This window comes from Phodopus roborovskii, unplaced genomic scaffold (assembly GCF_943737965.1).
Source record: "Phodopus roborovskii unplaced genomic scaffold, PHOROB, whole genome shotgun sequence".
NCBI classification, from domain to species: domain Eukaryota; kingdom Metazoa; phylum Chordata; class Mammalia; order Rodentia; family Cricetidae; genus Phodopus; species Phodopus roborovskii.
This window is the reverse complement of record NW_026125397.1, coordinates 18,770,350-18,796,334: the sequence shown is the minus strand read 5'-3', so window position 1 is coordinate 18,796,334 and position 25,985 is coordinate 18,770,350. Positions and strand designations below refer to the sequence as shown.

The 25,985-nt window shown below is 37.6% G+C and overlaps 1 protein-coding gene across 1 annotated transcript in view; it reads left to right on the top strand.

Annotated features, from left to right (window-relative positions):
- The first annotated feature begins 3,079 nt into the window (after positions 1-3,079).
- Positions 3,080-25,985, top strand: part of Rfx6 (regulatory factor X6) — a 43,540-nt gene continuing 20,634 nt past the window's right edge. Inside the window, exons 1-6 of the mRNA XM_051175621.1 lie at positions 3,080-3,299; positions 3,572-3,728; positions 6,693-6,816; positions 8,452-8,513; positions 17,354-17,431; positions 18,645-18,672. Coding sequence (XP_051031578.1) covers positions 3,080-3,299; positions 3,572-3,728; positions 6,693-6,816; positions 8,452-8,513; positions 17,354-17,431; positions 18,645-18,672 — 669 coding nt within the window. The remainder of the gene's footprint in view (positions 3,300-3,571; positions 3,729-6,692; positions 6,817-8,451; positions 8,514-17,353; positions 17,432-18,644; positions 18,673-25,985) is intronic.

Here is a 25,985-nt window from a genome sequence, read left to right as displayed (position 1 = left end):
TGGTGGGGATTGCATTGAATCTATAGATTGCTTTTGGCAAGATTGCCATTTTTACTATGTTGATCCTACCTATCTAAGAGCATGGGAGATCTTTCTATTTTCTGGTATCTTTAATTTATTTTTTTTAAAGACTCAAAGTTTTTATTATATATGTCTTTCACTTGTTTGGTTAGCGTTACCCCCAGACATTTTATGTTGTTTGTGGCTATTGTAAAGGGTGATAGTTCTTTGATTTCTTTCTCAGCCCTTTTATGTTCTTCAGCTTCTTGTGTTAATGAGGATGACCTTGAATTCCTGATCCTTCTGACTCCACCTTCCAATTACTGAGATTACAGGTGTGCACCACCATTCCTAGCCTGATCGCCTCTTGACTTATTTATTTTTTAGTTTTTTTTGATATAACATTTTGTGTGTGTGTGTGTGTGTGTGTGTGTGTGTGTGTGTGTGTGTGTGTGTAGCCGTGGCTGTCCTGGAACTCACTCTGTGAACCAGGCTGGTCTCAAACTCACAGTGACTCACCTTTATAATATTGCCTACCTTGTTTTGAGCTATTTTTTTATTGAGGTAAAATTCCCCAATTGCACTATTTGAAGTGTACAACTGTTCTATGTGCCCACGCTGTTCAACCATCACCACTATGTAGTTCCAAACAAATCCCATTATCACCTAAAAGAAAGCCTTCCATTATAGAGTGTACCTGAGTATGTCTGCACATCAGCACTGAAGAGGCAAGTCCTACACACTGAGCAGGCTGGCTGGGAGGCTTTTAGAGGATTTGGTAGCGATTAGTATGCCAAGTTGTCCTAAATAAGGGACAGTATAGTATCCCTTTGTCTAGCGTGTTGTCTACATTGTGTATGCTTTCCGGGTTGTATGATGAACTATCGGAGTACTGCTTGGCTTGGGCTCCATTAACCCTTGTTTTACTTTCTCCTGACCCCCAAATGAAAGATTAGTGAGAGAGGAGATATCAGCACACCGAACACGGGAGGCCTGGCAACATTTCAGAACATGCAGGGTACAAAAGCACAGAGAGAGTTTGATTTCTCCTACAGCTTCAAGTAAACCGGGGATCTTCGAACACAGCCACGTGGAAATGGGGGCTATTGAAATCAGACGTATCATCCAGGGTGAGGGCAGATTTGCTCCCTCATCTAAGCGCTGCTGCCATGGTAACCCCCTAGGAAAGGTTGACATCAATTCTTTGAACTTTGGGTACAATTTACTACTTAAGCCTCCTTGTCTTGGGTTTTTAATGTTGGAAGATTATCGATTACTGACTTAATACCTTTAATTGTTTCGTGCCTACTAATAATTCCTAGCTCTGAAGAGAAGCACAGAGAACTTCAATGGTGTTTTGTAAAGCAGACCGTTTACTTTAAATTACGGCCAAAAATTTGTTTAGGGCCTTACAAGATATTAGTTTACATTTCCATCGATCAGTTCAATTGGAAAATTGCCAAAAACTCACTTAGTGTCTGTATGACTCACATACACAAACATACCTTCTGGATATCAAGTGGTCTGTATTTTAAAATTAAAGGAGAAATTCCAGTCATTTTCTGAACCCTTTTTCCTCAGGGTTATGCGGCATGAGCCGATGGAGCCCTTCTGTGAACACAGATGACTTCCACTGCGGAATGTACCTGAGTGTGTCTCGGTAAAGGTAGCGCATTGTACATGTTAGCACTTTAGTGAAAAGCTCTATACACTAGGCAGGCCCCGAGGCTTCCAGAGGACTATGTAGAGAAGACAAATATGCCAAGTTGCACTACATAGGGAATAGCCTCAGAACGTGGCGTGTGAGTAAGTGTGTGGCACCAGCCTGCATTCTGCAGCCACAGGAAGCTGTTGAGAAGAGCTTTGAGAGAGGAGATGCCTTTTGCATCCAGGGCTGCTGAAAATGTGGAAGCTGCAACACAAGAACAGATTGAGCTGCCCAGGGGGAAAAGCCCCTCTTGGGTAGACTGCCCCCCCTAACTGGCCCTTCCGTTATCTGTGTCTTTGGGCGTCATTTTGTTTTCTCTGTGTGATTTCAGTTTAATACTGTTTCATGCTAAACTCAAGGCTGATACCTCTTCCTGATGTCCCCCAAAGAAGATACTGGATTAGCTGTGATGGAACAATGGAAACCAATGCCTGATCCTATCTTTTCTTGGAGGGCCTTTTCGTCAAATGGACAGAACAGAGTAAGAAAAACCATACCATGTGTCAGTCAGGCAGTTGGATCCCAGATCCCCACAGAGCACCCTTCTTTAAAGAAAATCCAACTTACTTTTAAACGAACATGACTTTTGTCATTTTTGGATTGGAAGGTTATTAAACTTAAGCAAATATCCCGTGGACATTGTACATTGCTCAGAGTGAAATGAGGAATTGTAAGAATGGAAATCTTTTCTTTTTATAAGAGAATGCATCTTTCCCTCCAATTTCCACAGCTTAGAGGGCTGGAGGCCCAAGTGTCCAAGTCAGTGTGACCAGCTCTGCCTTCCAGTCACTGAACAGGGTCCTTCTCTGTTTTGGATTATTCTAAGAATACGTCCGCCCAAGCCTGTGCGACGACTGGCGAAGGCCGCATGGTATTCCCTCTCATCCTATGCTTGCAGAGTCAAGGCTGCTGCCCTGATGGATGCCCCAGTTAGGCCGCCCGAGAATAAAGATGGGGACGGGTGGAGCTGCTTGCCCCGGTACAGAGGAGAGCTAAGTTCTCTGGGATCATTCAGGACGTTTGCCTTAGAGCAGCAGCTCTGAGCCGAGAACAAGGTGGGAGAGAAGGAATGAAGAGGGAAACAGCTCAGGCGTGACTGACAGCAGGTGTGGAAGTGAGCTGGGAGCAAGCTTCTGCCCAGACCTGAGACGCTTGGAAAAGATAGCATTGCCCCCGCCCTCCTCCACCTCGCCATCTGTGCAGTACCTGTTCACCCTGTCCCCTGTCCGCCATCGGGGGGCTCTGAGCCTGTGGCCTCCTCCCTGCCCAGCGGCCACAGGTCCCCAGCCCCGCCCCGCCCCGCCCTGGGGCTTTGGGCTCTACACTGAGCTGGGCCAAGCTCCGGGCTCCGAGGTCCAAACGCTGGAAAGGATGGCCAAGGTCCCAGAGCTGGAAGACGCTTTCGTGCAGGAGCAGCCTTCGCCCCAACTTCCCTCCGAGATCGCGGAGGAGTGCTGCGCTCAGCTGCTGGACAAGGGCTTGCTGGTCTACCCCGAGGACAGTGCGTACCTCGCGGCCGGAGCAGCTGCAGGGGCCCCGGGCAGCGAGGAGAAAGGCGGAGAACCCAGGCTGCAGGTGGGAGTCAAATCAGGTGAGTGCTCGGTTCGCCTCGGCTGCGAAGCAGAGGCTGAGTCCCAAGGGCGTCTAACAGTGAAAAACAAAACCCCACTCTGAATACACATAGAAGTAGGGTGCTCTGTCGGGACCATTTCATTTCACCAGGAGAAATGTTAGCGGAAACACTGTTAACTCCCGGGGCTTTGCTCAACTCCTGCCCTCCTCCTCCTCCTCGGCTCCCTGTGGAGGCCACCTGACTGATCGCCTGTTCCCTTGTTCTTTGTCACTCCTTAAACTCGCCCTCAGAGATGCATTTGAGCAATGGTAACTTTTCCTCCGAAGAAGAGGATGCGGACACACACGAGAGCAAAACCAAAGCCGCCGACCCACAGCTCTGTCAGAAGAAGAGCATCACGCAGATCATGAAGGACAAGAAGAAGCAGACTCAGCTCACCCTGCAATGGTAAGCCTGCCCTGCGCGCGCTCCCGCTGAAGTCTCTAGGACCTTGGCTTTCCCCCTAGTCGCTTCTCCCTAAAACTTCCACAAGTTTCAAAGACTCTTGAGAAATGCATCCATCTTCTTTTCACTGCCTGTTCGCATGGTCCATATTCTGATCACGGTGAAAATGGGATATATGTTTTTGATGAATTTTTTCCCGAGATTACATGAAGTGTATTTGATATTTTTATGCTTTTGAGATAGGATTCTTTAAAATAACAAAAAAGTTGGAGGATCCACAGGAGGGCAGGTACTGTGTCAGTTGGAAAAAGGATGGATTGAGTTAGAAGAAAAAAAAATGGAAAAACAATTAAGCTGTTATGATTAAATACGTTTCAATTTATATAGCATATCTCACATATGATTTATGATAGCAAAACATCACAAATTGAATTTTTTTCCAAGAGCTTTTAAAACTAAAAGATTATTACCAGGTCTCCTAAATATTAAGAGCGTTTATATAACAATTGTCTAAGAGGAAGAGACAACTAAAGTAGGTCCCTGTCATTAAGAATCTTTGCGTAATGTGAAGAATTAAGGGTAAAATTCCTCCCCCAATTCTGAATAATTAATAAAAGATTACGTACTTACTGATTAGTTACTCTGTCCGTCTATCAATCATGTATCTAGTATTATCTTAAGGGTTAGAAAAATTGAAAAATAGAATCCATAAATCCTAGTAAACTTTATTTTTGTTTATTTAATTATTAAGTTCTAATTTGCAAGGCCTGAAGTTCTGAACCTGTGTGCTTGAACCCTTCAAACATCTGAAACATAAAACAAATATTCCTGAAAAGCTGTATTTTGACTATTGAAGTTTGTTGTTACAATTGCTAGGTGAAAATACCCTGGAGCTGTAAATAATTGAGAAACTTCATGGAATATTTAGGAAACAACTACTGTCATCAGGATAATTGGGAAACATTTTGACTTTGGATATATTTTAAAGGATTTTGAATTATCTATCCTAGGTTTTTATTTCAAATTGAGTGGTTAGAAGCAAATCCTAGATTTGTTTAAAATTCTTATCATATATATGTCTAACTTGATTCAGTATTTTGAAAATCAAACAATGAGTATAAAAACAACTGCCCAAATAAATCGATTGTATTATATACCTACTTTTAAAATGAGAGTTTTAAGTAGCAATTTCTCATAAGAATCTTCATGTTGTAAAGAATACAAAGCACTTACATTTTTGTTTTATTTTCCCAATCTTCTTTTAAAAATGAGATTAAAAACCCTGTGTTAAAATTAGAACTGAAAATCAAAGTAATCTATGGTTTATTTGCTCCAACATTTATTGTCAATTAACTATTCAATTTTAGGTAGGCAAATTTATTTGTTTTGAAATACTATATCCTAGTTTGTTTGAATATTTTTAATTAAAAAATAATTGGTGTCTGAAACTCATGGAATGAATCTCTTAACTTTTATTTTGTATGCATCGAGAGTACATTAAATCTGAAGTCTTGAAAGACTTCACCCAATTTTAATCTGAATATTACTCCATGTTACATTGTGTTATAAATTATTATGATTTTATTCATCATGAAATTAGTATAATTACATTTTAGTAAAAATTACTGGACAATTAGAAAAATGGGAATAGAATCTAGAAGCATTCATTTCAAGACTGTCATTCAGGTAATTGCAGCACCAACATATTTGTTACATTTAGTTGAAATTAAATGGAAATCTACCAAGATTTTCAAAGTTTATATAGTTATATTTATACTACAGAGTTGGCATTGCATGTGTTGTATTCAGAGACTTCCATAGACATATATTGTTTCTTTAGATGATCATAGGTTTAATCACAGTGAAAAGGTTTAAAAGTAGACCTAGATCACCATTTCAGCTCCAGTGAAGTGAGTTTACCCTGGTTTCTTTTCCAAACAAGTACTGTACCGTATTTTCTCTTGTTGCTCAGGATTCAGAAATAGATTAAAGTAAGGGTATATGAGCATTGACAAGCTCAAGCCTGGCAATCATTTTGAATTGAGGATGTTCTTTTAAGAAAAACATAGCATCTTCAATTTCACCACTCATAGTCCTAGATCAAATAGTAAAATGCCGCACGCTGAAGATTTATAAGGAAGCAAGACCCTGTGTTTGCAATGATGGTCTGGAAGGAGTGGTTTCTACATTAATGTCACACCGTGGTTCTTATTCTTCTAAAATTAATCCTTATGTTTTGTTTGCATTTACGTGGCACATATGTGCTTGCTTACAACACAAACACAGTGTCTTGGAGCTTCTATGAGTCATGAGTCTAGACAGGTTACATGGTACTAAGTTCTTGGCCTTACCAGACAGAAATTAAGGAATTAGTTGATGCTAGATTTTCACAAGACCTCACTGGTTGTTGAGAGAATTTATTCTCTCTGTAGATCTGAGGCCCTCAGCTCCTAAAGATTACCTGCCATTCTCTTAGAGGTGGCCCTCTTTAGAAATTGCCATTTGTTTCTCCAGATCTGTAGAGGGCATCTGTTACACCTTCCATTTCTGACTTGCAGACATCATTTCAAGAGCTTGGGAAGTTAAATGAAATCATTAAGAGAATTCCCTTTCTTAGGAAATTAATAACACTTATACATAACCTTTGTACACATTTTAAAAGTCCACCGTTACGTTTTGATTGTGTAAACACTGAATAGCGACAGCGGTGTAAGGAGTATATCCATCACCATAAACCACTAAGATTTATTTATTTATTTTTTTATGGAACACACATTCGAATTCCTCAATTTTTGGTTATTTTTATCCTGGTATTATTTTAAACAGCATCCAGAACAAAGAAAGCCCATTTATGTTTCCTCATTAATTCACTTGTGTAGTCTGTTTTCAAAATGAGCATTAAGTCATTGAGGGGGCAGGTAAGTAATAGTGAAAAGGTTTGACCTAACTCTTGGCCTTTTCTCTCAGGCTTGAAGACAATTACATAGTGTGTGAAGGAGTTTGCCTCCCACGGTGCATTCTTTATGCTCACTATTTAGATTTCTGCAGGAAAGAGAAGCTGGAGCCAGCTTGTGCGGCCACCTTTGGAAAGGTATATGACATATATTGGCTATACTACCTGACAGCTAATGTATTAGGTAGACAAAGTGTAACCCAATTCATCTGAATGAGTTCTCTTAGACATTTGCTTTACAAGCATGAATGGATTCCTGAATGTTTGGTTGGAACTGCTATATGTTTATATCTTGAAGTTTTTGAGTCACTGAATACTGGCTATCAGATCTAATATGAGCTCAAGGCAAGCTCCATAAAACACTTCCTTCAAAGAGGATGCATTCAAGAATATAGTTAAACTATGTTGAGAAGTAAAAGTAAATGAAGGTGAACCCATAAATTCAGACTCTCATTATTTATATAGTCCAGCCATTTGAGTTTTTATAGGTTTTTATTCTATTACTTACATAGCTGTCCTAAATCTTTGTTTCATTACGAATATGTTTATGCCATAGACTTAACATTATGATTGGGATTGATGAAATTTCTGTCATTTAGCACTGCTATCATCAGGACGGGAATCTATGAATCTGACATTAGATGATTTATATGCATTGATATCATCTTGAGGACAAGGAAATAATATTAATTACTTGGAAAACAGTCATCTTTGGAACCCCTTTCAGTGCTCTGTCATCTGATAGCCTAGGATATACCGGCAGAACTGTAGGAAGTTTGAGTCTGAAGTACTGTATCTCCGAAGTCCAGACCCTAACCTGTAGAAGACTCACTGTCTAGAAAACAGTAAGTGCTAAAGTCTAACTCCTCCAGTTTTCAGGAGGAGTTAGATGATTTCAGGAAGATGCAGATGATTTGAGCAGGATTTCTCTATGTACCCCAGGCTGACCTTAAACTCATTATGTAGCTCAAGTTGGCCTTGAAGTTGTGATCTCTCCGATTCACCTGTTGAGTGCCAGATTTACAGGCATGCATTGTTATTCTTAGCTCCCTAATTCAACAATGGCCTGACTCTATACTTTAAAGTAATTCATTTGGGGGCAGGAGAGATGCCACAGTAGTTAGGAGAACTGACTGCTCTTCTAGATGAACCACTGAGACACCAGTTCCAGGGCATCCCATGCTCTTCTGAACTCCATGGGTATTGCATGAATGTAATACACAGACATACATCCTGGTAAAACACACATGCATATAAAATAAAATAACACTTAAAAGTAGTTTAATTGTTTTTGGAAACATGTTTTCTTATACTCATTGTCGTCATTAGCTTATTTGATACTTGCTGATGATCAGTTTCCTCAAGGCTCAGTGCACCTTCTGAAGCATGACGAGACAGCTTCAGATGTCCATGTTAGCACTAAAGTTTTTCTGAGACTACCTTATGACAATGTACGTTAAGTAGGAATAGAGCACCTTGAATATCTGATAACACTAGAAGTAATCAACACATCAAAATTTCCATGGAGCTCTCTTAAGATCCAAGGGTCCTTTCAGAATTGTGATGGATATTTAATGTGGGTAAAACTCTGAATGGAATTATTATAAAAGAATCTGAATAGTCCTTCTGTGTAGGCTCTTCTGTGGTGAGCGGTGTAATTCTTAACAACACATGTGTATTACTTCTAGTCCACCATTTACATTCTTAAATTAGTAGGATATGAGTGGCTTGCATTAGAACTACACAGTAATAAACCTTATCTTTCTTTTTTAGACAATTCGCCAAAAATTTCCCCTCTTGACAACACGAAGACTTGGAACAAGAGGGCATTCAAAGTAAGAATGGGATGATAGGCTTCTCTTTTATATTTATGGATGTATGGTAGCTATTGTCTTTCTCAGTGAATGGAATCAGGTATCTTCTTTCTTGATGAAGTAGATGAACTGGGAAACTAAATATAAGAAAAAGGTACCTAGTAGAACAAAGTTTAGAAAGAAAAATTTACAAAGACCACCCATAATATCTATTATATTTTCTTCTCAAATATCTTAAGTGAATAATTTTCACAATCTTAAGCCATTGTTGAGGTCAGTGAAGTGTGATGATCAAGGATTGTAGGTGACAAAAGTTAATGACCAGGGAGATCAACAACATCCCTTAAAGGACAAGGTCAATAACAGAAGGGGAGCTCTGCCATGTTTCAAGTTCTTCCTAGACTTTTCTCACTCAGATGTTCATTTCAGTCATGAAAGACTCCCCTTCCCCCCATCCAAGACAAAGTGCATGCATAATGACCTTCCTGATCATCTCTCATTATAAACAGACACACACAATAAGCTGTATGCAGCCTGCTTCTTGGCGTTCTTGGCTTTTCTTCTCTATGTGTCTCTGTAGATCTCTGCTACAGGCTCATGCTCGCCAGAGATTCTTCTGTCTATGTTTTCATTTCTAACAGAATCAGGTCTTTCAGATTGAAAAAAAAAATGACAGCAGGTTAGACTTCTCATATCCATCACCACTTTTTTGTTTTTCTTCTTTTCGCTGTTCCTTGAAAGACTATATTCTATTCACTGCTCCCACTACCAGACACAATATTCTGTACGTACACTTCTGTATATGGGCCAAACCCCACATAGCTTATTTCTATAATTTCTCATTTTTCCTTGTTCCTTCCTAGCACTTGCTCTTTCTGACCATCCCCTCTTCAACCCAACACAGCATCTTGACCTCTGGCTCCTCAGTCACTGCACTTTTCAGCTTGCTCCGTCATCCTAGCTTGCAGGCTGTCTCCTGAATTCCAGTGCAGTGTTGACCCATAGAAGGATAATGCCACCCATATTAGCTTTAAATTTCCTGGTAGCCATAGTAAGAGTAAAAAAGAAACGAGTGAAATTAACATTAATAAAGTTTCCTTTAACCCAGTATACCAAAAATTATTTCAGTATGCAATCCATATAAGAATCTGAGAAGATATTTCTTTTGTTCATACTAAGTTTTTAAAAATCACATGTATATTTTGCATGTCTCTGTTCAAGACTAGCCATTGTTCAAGTTTTCCCTATCTGTACATGTCTAGTGCCTGCCTCACACCAGCCAGCTCTGGTTACAAAAAAATTAAATCCTACTTTTTTGTACTTTTCTACTGAAGTTGTCTCTCCTCATTCTCATTTTTATAGTATCACCGTGACTCTCTAGTCATTCAATACAACATTTTCACATTGATTTTCCAAATTCCTGATAGAATCTCATCTCTCTCCTGCTCAATGATTTTCACGGGCTCACATTTCAATTCTTTAAAACGTATCTATTGATCTATTCTCTCCCCCCCTTTCTGCATGTATGCGTGCACACATGCATGCATGTCTGTGTATTTATACATTGTTTATACATGTGCAATGCATGGCACTTGTGGAGATCAGAGAATAACGTCCAGGAGTCAGTTCTCTTCTCTCATGTGCATCGCAGGGCTTGAACTCAGCTCTTCAAGCTTGGCAGCAACCACCTTTACCAGCTAAGCCATCTCACTGCTTCACAATTTCTACTCAAAGACAACTTCTTACCTTGGTATTCAAAGTCTATTAAGACTTAGTTTCAACCCAGTTCCTACGTTACTGTTTACTTGCCTTTTCCTTTTAACCAAGGCAGTTTTATGTTAAGTTTGGCTCAGTCTGGTTTGATGATTTCCAAAGTACTGTATTGTGTAAGTGGAGGTGAGATTAGACAGTGTTTGAAGTAGAAAGATACGGGGCAAAGAGGCAAAGCAACTCAAGCAATTCTCTTGACTGGATCTAGAAGAGGGCGGCTGGGCAGACTGCAGAGAAAGTCAATTAATCCCAGAAGGAGCCTTTAGGATTAGGGATGAATCATTAACTGTGTCCATTGTGACACAGCCACACTCTAGTGCTTACGTTGATATAGCAACATTTGGTGACTTCTGGCAACTTACTTGATAATTAAGAGCCATAGACGTGCTCAAGGCATTAACAATTTGAAATTTTCTGCCTTATTGATATGCCATTTGCTTTTTATGACATGGCTATCACCCTTCCAAGTATTTATGTATTGTAAGTAGAAATAATGTGCATTGTGCATACTAGGTCTGTTCACAGATATAGCAAGATACATCTTGGAAATGGTAATGCTTTGCCGTGATTATTCTTATCCAGGCAACATTCCTGGTTTTGTTCCTAAAAGACACCCTCAGATTTTATTTTGGAAGATAGTACAAATGCCTAATGGTTGGAACATGAGTTAGAGTTGGACAACTTGGGGTGAATTCTATGCTCTCATGTGGCTATGTGACAATTATACAGGTCACTCAGCCTCTCTCAGTAAAGTGGTTGTGTGAGACCTTATATCATTGTTTTGAGAATTAAATAATATATAAGTAATAGTAATGGAGGATCAAATATGCTTTCAACTTTATAATGATACTCATTTATTTATTTATTTATTTATTTATTTATTTATTTATTGGTTTTTTGAGACAGGGTTTCTCTGTATTGCTTTGGAGCCTGTCCTGGAACTAGCTCTGTAGACCAGGCTGGCTGTGAACTCAGAGATCTGCCTGACTCTGCCTACTGAGTGCTGGGATTAAAGGCGTCCACCACCAACGATATTCTTTTATAAGAGAAAATTGTGACAAAGTCATCCAAATTGACAATGCAATGAAAAGTTATTGTTTATTGAATTGTGCACAGAAGCATAAACACATTTTCATTAGGTCTAATCCATCCAATAATGATATAAAATAGGAACTACTATGTTTTATAAATAAGGAAACTGTAGTTAGAAGGTTATTGACTTACCTAAGGCCACAAAGATACAACACACTAACAGCATTTATATGAAGGTTCAACTACTTTAACGTTTATGCTTTATCAAGTAGTAACAGTACAAAAACCCACCTGTGACTACTATCAGTCATATTACCAAAACAATTACTTTATTGAACTTTTTATTACTTTTATCTTTTTTAATTAAATTTTTATTAACTCTTTACCTCTCCAACAGTTCTTAAGATTCATTACTATTAGAGTCTTCCTTAAAAACAAAATATTTTATTAATCTTCTCTAATTTATTTCTAATAAATAAATATATTCTTCTCCAATAAATTCTCTAATTTATTCATCTTACTGATTCTAGAGATATATATTTTATATGAAAGCAAATTTGCAACACCAATGAATTTTCGGCCTCTTAATTTTAACCCTAAGCATCTGCTATTCAAATACATTATCTTCCAACTATTACTTCTGCCAGGCATTTAATATTTTGTAGATTTGAATTTTATAAAAATACTTTATATCTATACACATATTGACAACTGAGACAGAAATACAAATGACATAATCTTCTTTAGAAAACTCAGAATATCATGTTTCCTTCCAGAATTTAAAGTCATTTTACTGCAATTGTAGTATTTAACACAGTAGTCTTTAAAAAAATGTTGAATATTTGTTCAATTATTTTAAAATCTAGGGGAATTTATCAATAATTCATTTTAACTTTATTGTGTAGCTTGCTAAAATGCTAATATTGTATAATATTCTGATCATTACTTCAAAAAGTAAAATTTCAAATTTGCCATATTTTTACAGAATAGCTAATGTCTAAATATTTCAGTTGGAACTGTTACTGAGTGATGACTGAGCAAAAGACTCTTTTGTGTTCTGGGCAGGAAGAGGGTGTGTGAAGCTGACCTCAGCTGTCCTCGGGGTTTGTGAAGCAAAGGGCTCTTTCCATTTAATAGCAATATGTGGACTCTACAGGTTGGGAAGCAATAATCTATGTGACTGGCTGTGAGAAACACCAATCTGTGCGGGAAAGGGATAGTGGGAAGCTCTGTGAATCATGTGAGCGCATCTCTGGGTTTATAGCTTATTTTCCCAGTCTCAATAACATGCTTTGCATATAAGTAGACACCAAGAAAGAACCCAACTTTATCTTCATGTTTCTTTTTCTCCTCCTTTAATTCCAAAAAAATACACAGAGCTGTAGTTTCTTTAAACTTTTTATATTTACATTTTCAAAAAATGAAATTCTATAGGTACCACAGAGTAAAATTCATGGATCTTTTATGACTATGAATATTTCAGGAACAAAACATTTAGTTGGAATTGAGGTGCAAAGCATGGTTCTAAAGAGCTTTGAGGTATAAAGAGTTATAAGATATCTGCTGTCGAAAAGTTTCACTACTAATATTAATTGGTAAACATTATATTTACAATCTCAGTTATGGCTAGCCTTTGGTGACAGAAAATGAACAAAAAGAGCCTGTATGTTTCTTTGCTCAAAATAGCTTAACACAGTGCGGGGGGGGGGGGGGAGGTGGAGTGAGGGGTGGTGGTGGTGGTGGTATAGGAGCTCTCCAGTAGATCCCATGCACATGGTGAACTGTTTGAATCAGTTACATTTTAATTTCTGGTAGACTTTGATCAACCAAATCTTTGTTTTCAGACATGATAGGAGAAAGCTATTATCTTATTTATTAGCGGCGATTTAGGGGGTTAATAAAACTGATATGGCAGCTGCCCTTATCACAGCAAGTTATTGCACGTCCCTGAGCAGCTTAACATCATCATTTCCTTATCGGTTATCATTTGTGTAGTGTAAACAACTAACATACTAGCTCAGTGCGAACATATGTTTCAGGAATTCTACATGAGAACAGATAAGAAAAAGAAGAAATATAAGCAAAGGTATACGCTGATCAGCTAATGAAGAGACGTGCTAGATAAAGTGAATGTGCTAGCTGTGAAAGGGAAATGCGGTGAAAGGTTTCGCCTCGTGTACTAAGAATCTGTTACCGTTACATTATGAGCCCAAGATTTAATTAATCATTCCTGTGCATTCATAACTCATAAATGAGATCAGTCACTTGACATAAAGCATAAGTCAGGGGACACTTGGTGCTAATAAATGAACACAGTTTTGTCACAAATTTAATTTTGTAACCAACATTTTCTTCTAGAGAACATAGCTAATTACACTCAGAATTTTAGTGGTGTTTATAGCATGTTTCCATTAGTAAAATGAATGTCATCATATAGAGATAAAGGACTGTGAAATGTTAGAACCCATAAAACAAAGCGGGTAGAGGCGCATAGCTCAAAAACAGTCAAGCAAATCTCACTCTTACTTACCATGAATTAGCATATGTTCTTTTGTTGTAATATTCCTGGAAACATTTTCTAGCAAGATTTACTTTTGCAAAAGCTACCAATGACAAAACGGTGTTATAAAATGCTAGAGCGGAGATGAAGAACCCGCTCCTCCCTGTTTTACGGGGTTTATATTTAACTCTAGGGAGACAGGGTGCTCGTGCACTATCTCGTCCCTTTTCTGAAAGACACTAAATCATCACTAAGACGATAACGGGTGCCTTGTTAGACCAAAGGAAAGCTTAAGGGGAAACAATTGTTTTATTTGTTCCCAAAGAAGCTTGGTATGAACCACGGCAGTGGACAGAAGACAACCCAGAGATGTGTGTCTCCACCAGCTTCCTGTCTAAACATGCTGCCCTCACATCTGTCCTACACAATATCCAAACATACATACAACTTTGGCTTTTCCCAAGTGTTTTATTGGTAACATGGAAATTCAGTGACAGGTGCTTACTTAAAAAAAAAAAAAAAAAAAAAAAAAAAAACCTATTGGCTTTAAGAAAGTTTATGTTTTATTGGTTTTCAAATCCCTAGAACATAAAGATTTACAAATGTTTGCAGATTTCCTCAAATCTTATTGCCTAAGCCATGGATGGAGATACTAATGATTACAGGGATAAGGCCACAATGGGATAAACAGTCAAGAGTGGAATTCAGTGGACACAGAGATTAGTTTTGCCTTAGAGACTAGGCAGTTCCACAAAGCTAACAATATGCCTCTAAGTTGACTAAGATAGATCCTATCCCAGGAAGGAAGACATTCTTAGTGAAGAGTTCAACAAAACCAAGGCAGGAGCCAGTACAATCTCTTTGTGTAGAGTAATCCAGACAGAAATGGAGATGTTTGCAATGTGCTCATGACTGGCTGAAAGTAGTAGTCATATTTCTTTATATCACAGGAGATAAAATATTTTGATTTCTACTAAAGTTTAGATTATGCTGATAACACATAATTGATAAGTTGTTTTTTTAATAGTTTCTTTGTGGTACGTTCTTGCCTTTAAAACTGTTCCATACATTCATTCAGTTATTCAACAAGTTTAATTGACTTTCTGTTACAGGAAGCTTGCAATCTAGAAGGTTTTATTTACACATGGAAGGTCAAATATGAAACATCCCAATCAATGTTGCAGGTCTTAGGGATTCATGCTGATGATTTGTGTGACTCTAACTCATGATGAGTCCTAGAGAGAGTGTGCATGATTTCACACATATTCAAACTCTATTTGACTTAAGAATTTCTAACTGTAAGCTTGAGCTATAAAACTAGTTGTATTTTCCACACTGCAGGGGCGAAGGCAACATGTGGTGTCGAAATTCAGTGCTCTGTGAAACTGTGGCTTTTAAACCCATAAGGCTGTTAAACAACATTTAAATGAACCACAAAATTGGTAAAATGGCACATGGGGTAAAAGAGTTTGTCATGCAGGCCTGACATTTGAGCTTGGCCTCTAGAAATCATGGTGGAAGGAGAGAGCTGTCTCCCGAAAGTTGTCCTTCTGATCTCCATACACAGGCACTCACAGTCACACCACTACACACACACACACACACACACACACACACACACACACACTCACATCATGTGCCCACATACTCCAAAAGATAATAAATAAAATTGAACATACACCACAGATTTTTTTAAGCTTTGTTACGAAGTTGGGATAATATTCTAATTATAGACTGTTCTTGAAATCATGTATGTACAAAATTCTTTACATTAGTAGGAACTCAGTAAATGGAAACTATTTCTATCATCATTTAGTATCACCCATTTCAGCTGTAGCATGTGTTAATTTGGAATCGCCTTTCTTTGCTCCAAGATTATTAACTCCTCCATGCCAGAGACACTCCTCTATTTGTCACTGAAACCTCACCATCCAGCACACAGAGCACAGAATACATTTGAAGAGAAGAAGACTCTCTCCTTAATGGGTTCCTGTCTCCTGGCATATCAATGTCATAACATGACATTGATAGAATATGTTTGTCTATCTCATCAGTCCTAAATAAGGAGACATTGCTAATGAGAAAAGCTGCTGTTTCTCCACTACCGAGGTGAAGGCCACTGACGTCAGATGCCTGGTTGATATGTCAGTCACATTTGACTAGTGAATAAAATGCACAAAACTTTGACATTGACTTCAAGCCAAAAAATCTTCTATTTATGAACTTTCTTGCTTTTTTTCTAAAAGCATTTTCTAAAAATAAGGAGGTAGTAAGTGCATGTAAAACAATCTTAATGTCATAAATAAGAAAAAGAAATACAAATCCACACTAGCCAAGGTCTTGAAGGATGTTGCAATTTAAAACAAAGGCAACTTCAGGTAATTTTAGAACCTGGAAATACATTTGCTTCTATGCTGATCAATGTGGTCACTAGAGCAGGATTGGTAGGCATCTAGCTCAGGAGGCCATGGAAAGGGATGAACAGCTGGTATTATTTTCCATGTCTATTTTGTTCGTCATTATTCTGACAACTATCACAATGGCCAGACGTGATAGAAACGCTCCAATGTTTATTGAACTCGTGGCTACCACTTTGACTTATCTGGTTGTCTGCCACCTGTAAAGGCAATGTAGTTCTCTATAAACTGCAAGGCAAACCACTTTACCATAGATAGAATTATTTTATTACAGGTTGAAAATGGGGTTAGAGGTGAGAAATAAGAAGATAGGAGTTCTAATAAGTTTATCAATGTTTGAAGCAATGTTTAGCGTATATTGTTTTAGCAAGTGGCTGAAGTGTAGTTGTTTAAACTGTTAAATCTAGAGAACAAATAGTAAACTTGCAAAAGAACATGAAGTTATATTTTTCCATTTTAAAAAAGATTCTCTTGGGTTTGGTTACTACTTGTTTATTTCTTCAAATGCAGTGACATTATACTGGTATCTTAGTTCTAAAGTTTTAAAGGGAAAATAATAATACTTATTTCAAACCCCCAAGCTCATAATCCTAATTCTACTACTATTCCAAACAAATGCATGTATATCTGGTAGCTTATTAATAGTTTAAGTACTGTTGCCACTGTTTATTATTTATTAACAGTTTAATAATTTCTGTTACTGTATTTCCTTTGATCAGGTCTTTATTAATTAAGATTCTCTCACCATAGAAATGTTAAATCAGAGTTTCTGAGCTTTCATAGACTTATTATTTCCTGGGCCATGAAAATGTATAAGTATGGAACTACTGCACCAAGTCCTTTTTTTTTTTTTTAATTCCTGATGTCAGGTGAATGACTTGAAGTACTTATCTGCCATTGTTCTATCCCCTTTGAACTTGTATGGTATTACCAAAAGTGACATGGAGTTCAGTGGAAATGTCCTCATCCTTTGGTTTCATCCCTTCCTGGCCTTAGGTGCATGTGGACAGGAAAGCATAATGGGAAAATGGCAGTGGATTTCCCAGGGGAAGCCTTGTGTGGGCTTCAGTCCTTACTGGCTTGGTTCTGTTATTCCCACTTTCTCGTTCACTAACACAGGCATGCCTCCTGTCTTGCTGTAGGTATCATTACTATGGGATTGGCATCAAAGAGAGCAGTGCATATTACCACTCCGTTTATTCTGGAAAGGGCCTGACAAGGTACAGTGATGCCATATTCAAGACTCATCTCTGCACTTCTTTTAAATATGCATGCTATCTATTCAATAAAACGACTTTGTAACTTTGCTTATTATGGAAGTGTTTTCTCCTAATCATCAAATGTAATGTCAGTTTTATGGGAACATTATCATGATATAATCTATATTACTTGGTAAATTATATAATTTCAATGGTTAAGGAGAAATTAACAGTGAACTTAGTGTCCCCAGGAGATGAGGAGGAGAATTCAAGGCAGCAGAATTGCCTTTAAGTTTGTACTTACTCAGTGGTTGGGGATGGCTCAACGGTTAAGAGCACTTATTCTTACAGCAAACCCACATCCTCCAGCTAGCAATCATTCAAAATTCCAGTTCCAGAGGATTCAGTGCTGCCTTCTGGCATCCATGGGTATAGAACATACATGGTGCACAGACATTCATGCAACAGAAACAACAACAACCACTACCAAAAAAAAACCATACACATAACATAAAATAAATAAATCTTTTAAAATATTCTCATTTACTCATAGGATTGGGTCTATTTTGAGGCTAGATTTGATAAAAAATAAAGTAAAAGAAGTGATAGTTTTAAAGAGACAGTTGTTTTGAAGTCTGTGCATTTGAATAATACCTTACTAACACAAAAGGTTATTATAATAACTGCTAAACACCTAATCTTTGAGTAGCCTCCTATTTAGTAAGACAGTACAATTTGAGTCTCTGTGGCAGAAATCCATATTACTATAAAGAGCATGTTGTTTTAAGCTGCCACTGACTATCAGGAGTGGGGTATTAATATGTGAGTTTATAGTTAATCAGAAATCCTGGGGTGGTTACTGAGAATTACTTACAGCCTTTAAAAGAAGAAATCATCGTAAAAGCAGAACATCTTAGAGAAAAAAACAAGGCACTTTTTATACTAAGATTAATTCGGGTGTTACATTAGCAGGCTACTAGAGAATACCCACAATAAAAGGTAAATGCAGGCCAGAACATAAACACATCGTTAGTATAAACTGTTTTTGTTTACCTCAAATCTCACCTGACTTCCTGAGATAGATTTTTTTAAAAAAATTTCCTCCATGAACCACACTTTCTTAGATAGTTGAGCAGTAATGATTCTGTGAACAGACTACTTTTAATGTCCTCTGTGTTTTCTTAGATGCTATAATTATTTCTTTCAAACTAATGGAAAGTGTATGATTTTTAAGGTTTTCGGGGAGCAAACTGAAGAATGAGGTAAGAATGCTTTTCATCTGTTTCACATCTTCTCTATGCCTTAGAAACACAGAAAATGTTCCTTAAATATAAAAAGTGAATGTTATTTATTGGGAGCTACTTGAAAATGAGGATTCCAAATACAGCTAAGTCAGACTTTGGGTGAGAATGTTTGCATAGACCTGCTCAATGGCTCCTAGTTCACTCAGGAGGGACACTTTCCAGTGGTCTAAGGCCACATACGTAGGAAATTGAAAAATAGACCTCCATTGACCTTAGTACTTCTACTTCAACAATTAGAAAAACTCTAATAGAGAATGCAGAAAGAATTGGTATTTGGATTATGCTAATTTAGGAGAAAGCTTGAATATTTGACAAGAAGCCCCAGTGCTAAACTGCACTGTGATGTGTTCTGCTATTTTGTGTACAAACACATACACACATGCACACACATGTATGAATGAATGCATGCACATTCACATGCACACACATACATGCATGCACTCTCATGCATGCACACTCTCTCACACACACATGAATATACACACATACATACATGCACACACATATGCACGCATATACACATGCATGCACACATGTATACACACGTGCACTAATGAATACACACACACACACACATGCACACATATACGTGCACCCAGACACACACTGTATGTCATCTTTTCCCTTTGGCTTCCTCTCCAACCTCTTCTTAAAGAACAGATCAGCAAACCGACTTTATCTAAATGAGTTAGACTACCATTAGGGACTGCATGGCTAATTAGGCTCATGATAAGACCTACATTATCTTCAGTTTAACTAATCATTAAAACAAGGGGGTCACAGAACTAAATGCACATGACAGTGTGCTGTGTAGTAAACCCCAACTAAAGGTAAAGTGTAACTCCATTAGTTTGATGAAGCAATGCAATCACATTATCTTAAAAAAACAATAAAAGCCCCCAGCCTTCCTAAATGACCAGTTTCTCTCCAGTACTTTTAAAACAGTTAATGGTTAATTACATAATAAACTCCCAATTGCTATTTTATCAATGAAATAATAGCTTTTTTATTAAATAAACAACTAAGAAACTATAAAAATATTGACTTAGAAATACAAGTTGGTTCATTAAAGATTGAGCCAATAGGGGTTTTAAGTGATTTTGCTCAGGTGTTCTTCCAGTATGATGAGGTGGCAGGGATGATCTATCCACATCCTAGCCCACAGAGGAAAAGGAAACTGCTTCTCAGATCTACTTTTTCCTCCTAACATGACTACATCACTAATTCAAGATTTAGCTAATAATGTTTTAAATAAGCTATTCTAAGCGTGTTATATGGACTGTGTGTTATTTACAGGTACCTGGAAAAATTGTAACACATCTTTGTGATGATGACTAAAATTGACACGAGAGAGCTTTTTAAATGCTCAGAACTAAGCACTTCGTTGCAGGCAAATTACTGAGTTTGAGGCCTTGCATGTGTTAGATAGTTTCTACTCCTGAGCTGCACCTCCCAGCCACCTCAAGTGATTTTTAAGTGATATTTGCACAGCAAGGTTGAAATTTTTAAGTTATTTAGTGCTTGAGGTAATCAACAATTCCTGTTTGCCAAGGACAAAAGCAGTCAGTGCAAATCTATGTATACTTCAGATTATTTGAACATTAATAATTCCAAGATAGGTTGAGTAGCTGCCAATACTGTTGATTTACAGCCAAAGCAAGCGAGGCTAAGAGATGCATGGACTTAAAAACAATCAGAATAGGGCTCTGCATTTTAAACTCATGATCACAGCAACTAATTCACATATTCATGGTATTACAGTTTCTACAGGACAAGGCAGTATGTGGGCATTAATGTGGAATTTAAGACATGTATTTATAAATTAACATTCTAAGACGATCAAAGTTCATAGGATCACAAAGTAACTATGCTTACTACCCTCTTTGTTGTTGTTGTTGTTTGTTTCTTTGTTTGCTTTTTCATCTTAGTTGTTGTTTAGCTTCTGCTGTGGCCAGCTTTTGTTTGACTTTACATTTTGAAGCATTTAAAGCTCTACAAAGCTATGTAGAAAAAAGTAATAAAATCCCATATATTCACCATCCCGGCTAAGACTTGAGAATGAAGGTGCATTTCTTCCCTTCAAACCAGAAAGAGAAAAGACAAATTCAGATGGAGGATGCAAACTCTGGGACAGAAAGCAAGGCAGCTTCTCTTCGGTGGTGTTTCTCTCTAAGGTCATGTTCCATAAAGAAGTTTAAGGAGCTTTAGGCAAGCTGGCTACTCTCTGGAACAGCCAGCTATTCTTAAATGCCATTCCCAGGGGGGAAATGCCATCCTAAAGTCCCCAGGTGCCCACTGAATACAGGAACTCTTTTGGGTGGCAGATATTAGTTACATATTTTCCTAGGAGAAGTAAGAAAATTCAAATCATTTTTGATGATACTTCATTTCTCACAAATCTTTTGTTAAGACATGTGCAATCTGTAGAAAATAAGAAAGGTAGGACATTATAGAATTTCAATGACAGGAGACAGCAGAAATGCAGAAGTATTCAAAAGCAGTCATAATTTTAAAGAAGCACATGTATATAAAAAGCACATATATATAAAAATTAAAATTAGGAGAGATACTACTGGTTAGGTACACTAGTTATCATAAATATTCCAATTCTTTCTAATTTAATGTATATATATTATATTCCAATAGACATTTCCATGGTAATTATTTTTTTAAATAATCAAAATAGCTGTAAACTTTCAAGTGCTTATAAGCTGTATGTAGTGTATGGTTACTATTTTAGACAAAATGAATTCAAAAGATTAACATCATCAGTACTGCTGCAGGATGTGTAAAAAACCTGATACATGGGCTGGAGAGATGGCTGAGCCATTAAAGGCTAGGCTCACAACCAAACATTTGATACACTAGAAATGTAATGGGGTGAGATTGGCCAGATGTCTCAGAGGTTAAGCATACTTTCTGCTATTCCAGAGGACCCTAGTTCTTGCTTATCAGCATCCACATCAAGTGACTCACAACTTCCTGAAACTCTAATTCTAGGGTATTTGACATCCTCTTCAGGCCTCCATGGGTACCTGCATTCATGTACACATAACCACACACATGCACATAATTAAAAATCAAAGCATCTTTAAAAGAGACATATAAACCAGATTCACATACTGATAAAAAGGGTGATATTACAAAGTGATGTTCAAGACACCTATTGTGACTGGCTAACATTATTATTATACAATCAATAAACATTTTGAATATTATCAATAAAAATGCTCAATACAAATATTTGTTAGAAAAAAATGCAAGTCAGTCATGGTGGTGCACATGTTCAATCCCAGCACTTGGGGGTTCAAGGTTAGCCTGGTCTACAAAGTGAGTTTCAGGATAACTAGGCGAGGGATATCCTTGTATTGATAAGGAACTGAAAAGAAATAAAGAAGAAAAGAAAGGAAAAAAGAAATGCAAAATTATTAAAACTATTATGAGTGACTTCACAATTATTGAATTAAAACAATAAAATGTCCAAAGAAATGCTGTAATTAGGAATGATAAAGAAAACACCATTGAAAACTAACAGAGGCAATATCTGATGAAGTTGAAGGTGCCGTATTTGATTATGGCATTCCTGGAGAAACTTTCAGAAAACAGAGAGACATATGTGAGGATGTTCATTTCAGCATTGTTTATGACTTCTGAATACTGGAAAATAGCTTAAATATCTATTGCAAATTAATTGGAATAATGAGCTATCTTTGGAATAGGAGCTATCTAATCTAGGAGGTGGGTGACAAAGGACATCAATGTAGAAGGGTACGTGCAGGATGGTACCGATTTTAAATAATGAATATTATCCAGAACACATTTGTAGGAAATACATTGTAAAGTATGAATGACTATCTCTAGTGGAGAGGGAAGGAAGCTCACTGGAGAAAGGAGGGCTGAATAGGCTGCTTTAACATGGAAGCGTCTCATGTGTTAGTCAGGGTGGTAAGTATATGGCATTTATTTATTTATTTATTTTATTTAATTTTATATAACAAAGTCCAATTAAATGAAAACAAACATTTATACACAATATTTGGGAATTTGGGCGTCGTTCTTTCCAAACTACTTCCTGCTGGTAAGGGGCGCTGTCTTGGGGGATTCGAAGAAGATTCAGATATCCTGGCTGTAGTCTGTAGGGCTGTTTTCTCCAGCTGTTTTGAATGTAGGATCAGCTTGTACTCTGTTTCAGGTGGTCTGGTGTGATCAAACCACATTAGTCTGGAAGGAATCCACATCTTTTCATTTTCTGTGGAAACAAAAATAGAAATCCTTTTCCCCAGTAACTTGTCCTTCAACTTAAATTTTGGAGTCAAAGCATTTTTTTAAATTTAATTTATTATTTTACATGTCGATCCCAGGTATATGGCATTTATTATCTATTCTATATAGTTTTGCAAAGCCACACCAGAAGCTAAAAAGCACTTATGAAATCGGCACAAACAGAAAGAGGGCAGTGAGCACAGTTCCTTTGTGATCTTATGAATTTAGATTGACTTAAAGTTTTAGATTATAAATACAAGTTTTAAAGTTTTAAAAATGTAGAGAAAATCTCACAACCCTTTATTTCCTTGAAATAAAATGAAACCTAATTATGTTGTAGTGGTGAAGGAAGGTTTTCTCTTGTTTTAAGTTAGAAAATAGTTATTTTTAAAATTTTATTTCCTTTTATTGGAATAGATTCTTTTCTCATATAATATATATTCTGACTATAATTTCATCCACTTCTACCCAGTTCCTACCTCCTTCCCTTCCCTCCAGATCTACTCCCTTTCTATCTCTCATTAGGAAAGTAAGGCTTCCAAGAGATAACCACCAAACATGGCAAAATCAAATATAGTAAGATGTAGCAAAAACTATCATATCAAAGCCAGACACAGGAACCCAACAGAAGGAAAAGAGTCCCTAGGACAGGCACAAGAATCAGAGACCCACAGAGTCCCATAAAAGTACTAAGCTGATATCTATAACATATAGAGGACCTGGTGTAGACCATGTAGGCACTGTGCTTGATGCTTCAGTCTCCGTGAGCTCACATGCACCTTGCTTAGTTGATTCAGGGGGCTTTGTTCTCCCGATGTCCTCTACCCACTCTGGCTCTTGTAATCTTTTCACATCATCTTGGACGGGATTCCTTGAGCTCTGAGAGGAGGGATTTGAAAGACTGGGAGCAGTTAGACTCTCTTCTCTTATGTCTGTGAGTCTCTGTATCTGTTCCCATCTGTAGCTTGAGCCCGCCTCTCTGATGATGACTGAATAAGGCAGTGATCTATGAGTATAGTAGGATCCTATTATTTATTGATACTTTTTTCGTAAAGCCCAGTAGTCTGGGCTATCTAGTCTCTGGTTCTTGGTTACCCAAGCAATGACTTCGGAGTGGGCCCTAAGTTAAATCAGATATTGGTTGGCTTTGCCAACCACAAGTTAGATGCTGCCATCTCCCTAGCATATTGGGCAGGCAGGGCAGATTAGGTCAAAAGTTTTTGGCCAAGCTTGTTTCTACAGAGATCAGTTTTATTAATGCTTGACTTCCTATTTTGGAAATAATATGGTGTTTAGTGTTTTTTAATAATATATGTTACCATTTTTCCTGTAGTTCATGTTTCTCTTTTGTATAGGGAGGAATCCTTATTCAATGGAGTGAATTAATGATTTTTCATTCACCCTCTCTTGCCTCCTTACACACCAGATGATTCCCTCCATCTTCCTGTCTAATTCTTCTTCTACTTTTATGTATTAGTGTTTTTGTCTTTTGGTGGCCCAATGAATTTAATTTGGGGTTGCTTAAAAAAGCTTCGATGAGGGTTATTTACAGGGCTGACATTATTAGTGGTTTACCACTGAAGAAAATATCTCCTCTATTCCTAAAAGCCATTAATTGCCTATAGATATATTCTTAGGAAGAAGCAGACCCTTATGATGCCACCCTTACACAACACCAATTACATGCTACCTATAAATATTCTGGTAAGAACAAAGCCTTGTGAGTTCCTCTCAACTCCATGACAGAATATAGATGCGCCCACTATTGTGCAGGTCTTGTGTAAGTAACCATACTCACGGAGAGTTCAAGAGTTCATGGTCATGTCATGCCTGGATGCCAGCATTCCACAACAATTAACTCTTTCCTCTGGCTCTTACATCTTTTCTTCTGCATCTTTCATGATGTTCCCTGAGCCTTTAATAGGGTCAGCACTTTCTGCAATTTGACCAGTTGTGAGTCTCTGTAGATACTGCTTCTCACTGCAAAAAAAGTTTCTATAACCGTAACAGAAAGAAGCATTAATATATGGTGTAAATAAGCTTATTTAGAAGACAACTGGCAAATATTTCATGTCCATTTAGCAAGACAGTAGTAGCCACCTTCCCCACTGCCTATGACCTTTCCAGCCATGAGCTTTTTAACCAGGTTTGCAATAAAAATTATGAATTTCCTCCTGTGAAGCATACCTCAAGATCAGTTGTAAGTTGTAGGGTGGTTGGTTATTTCTGCCTCCTGCAAGTAAAGTGTGTGGTCTTTTTAGCAGTAGGGTCTTACTGTTTAATTCTGGTGGGCAACCAACATTAGTAGCAGTAATGTACATTACTTTGGAGTATCAGGGGCCTACCTGATGAACAACTCATAAAGAGATAACTTGCTCCAGGCACTGGTATATTAATTTAATAATCTTATGGTTTCTAGGAGCAGCTTTATCTCCCCATGCAAATACCTCTGGTCAAACTCTCTTTTAAAAACTTTAGTTTTTGTTTAACTTATAAAGTACCAGGTTTCCTTATGTTTTTTAAAACATATACTTCGTTTTGGTAGAGGAGACCCTCTCTTCACCCCAACCTTTCACTCATCCTGTCTTTGCTCAGTTAAAGCTTGTCACTCCCAGAAATGCCCACACCACTTTCATATCCCCTATGCTCACTGCCCTCTACCACCTCTCAAAAAGCCTCTTCTCCTCTCCAACAGCCTTCATCAGCCCCTTTGTATTCCATGATCTTTAAACATAAATACACGTTTATAAACATTACAAGCTAGCATTGGCAAATGTGAGGTCTTTGTATGTCTGCGCTCAGGTTACCTAATGTAATGTATTTTCTAGTTCCTTTCGTTTTGTTGCAAATTTCCTTTTCCTTTACACACAAGTAGTTGGTGTATGTCTACACTGATTCCATTTTCTTGCTGCTATAGCTAGAGTATCATGATGTGCACATTTCTCTGTCATAAGATACAGAATCCTTTGAGCATATGTTCAGGAGTGGTATTGCTGAGCCTTAGGGCA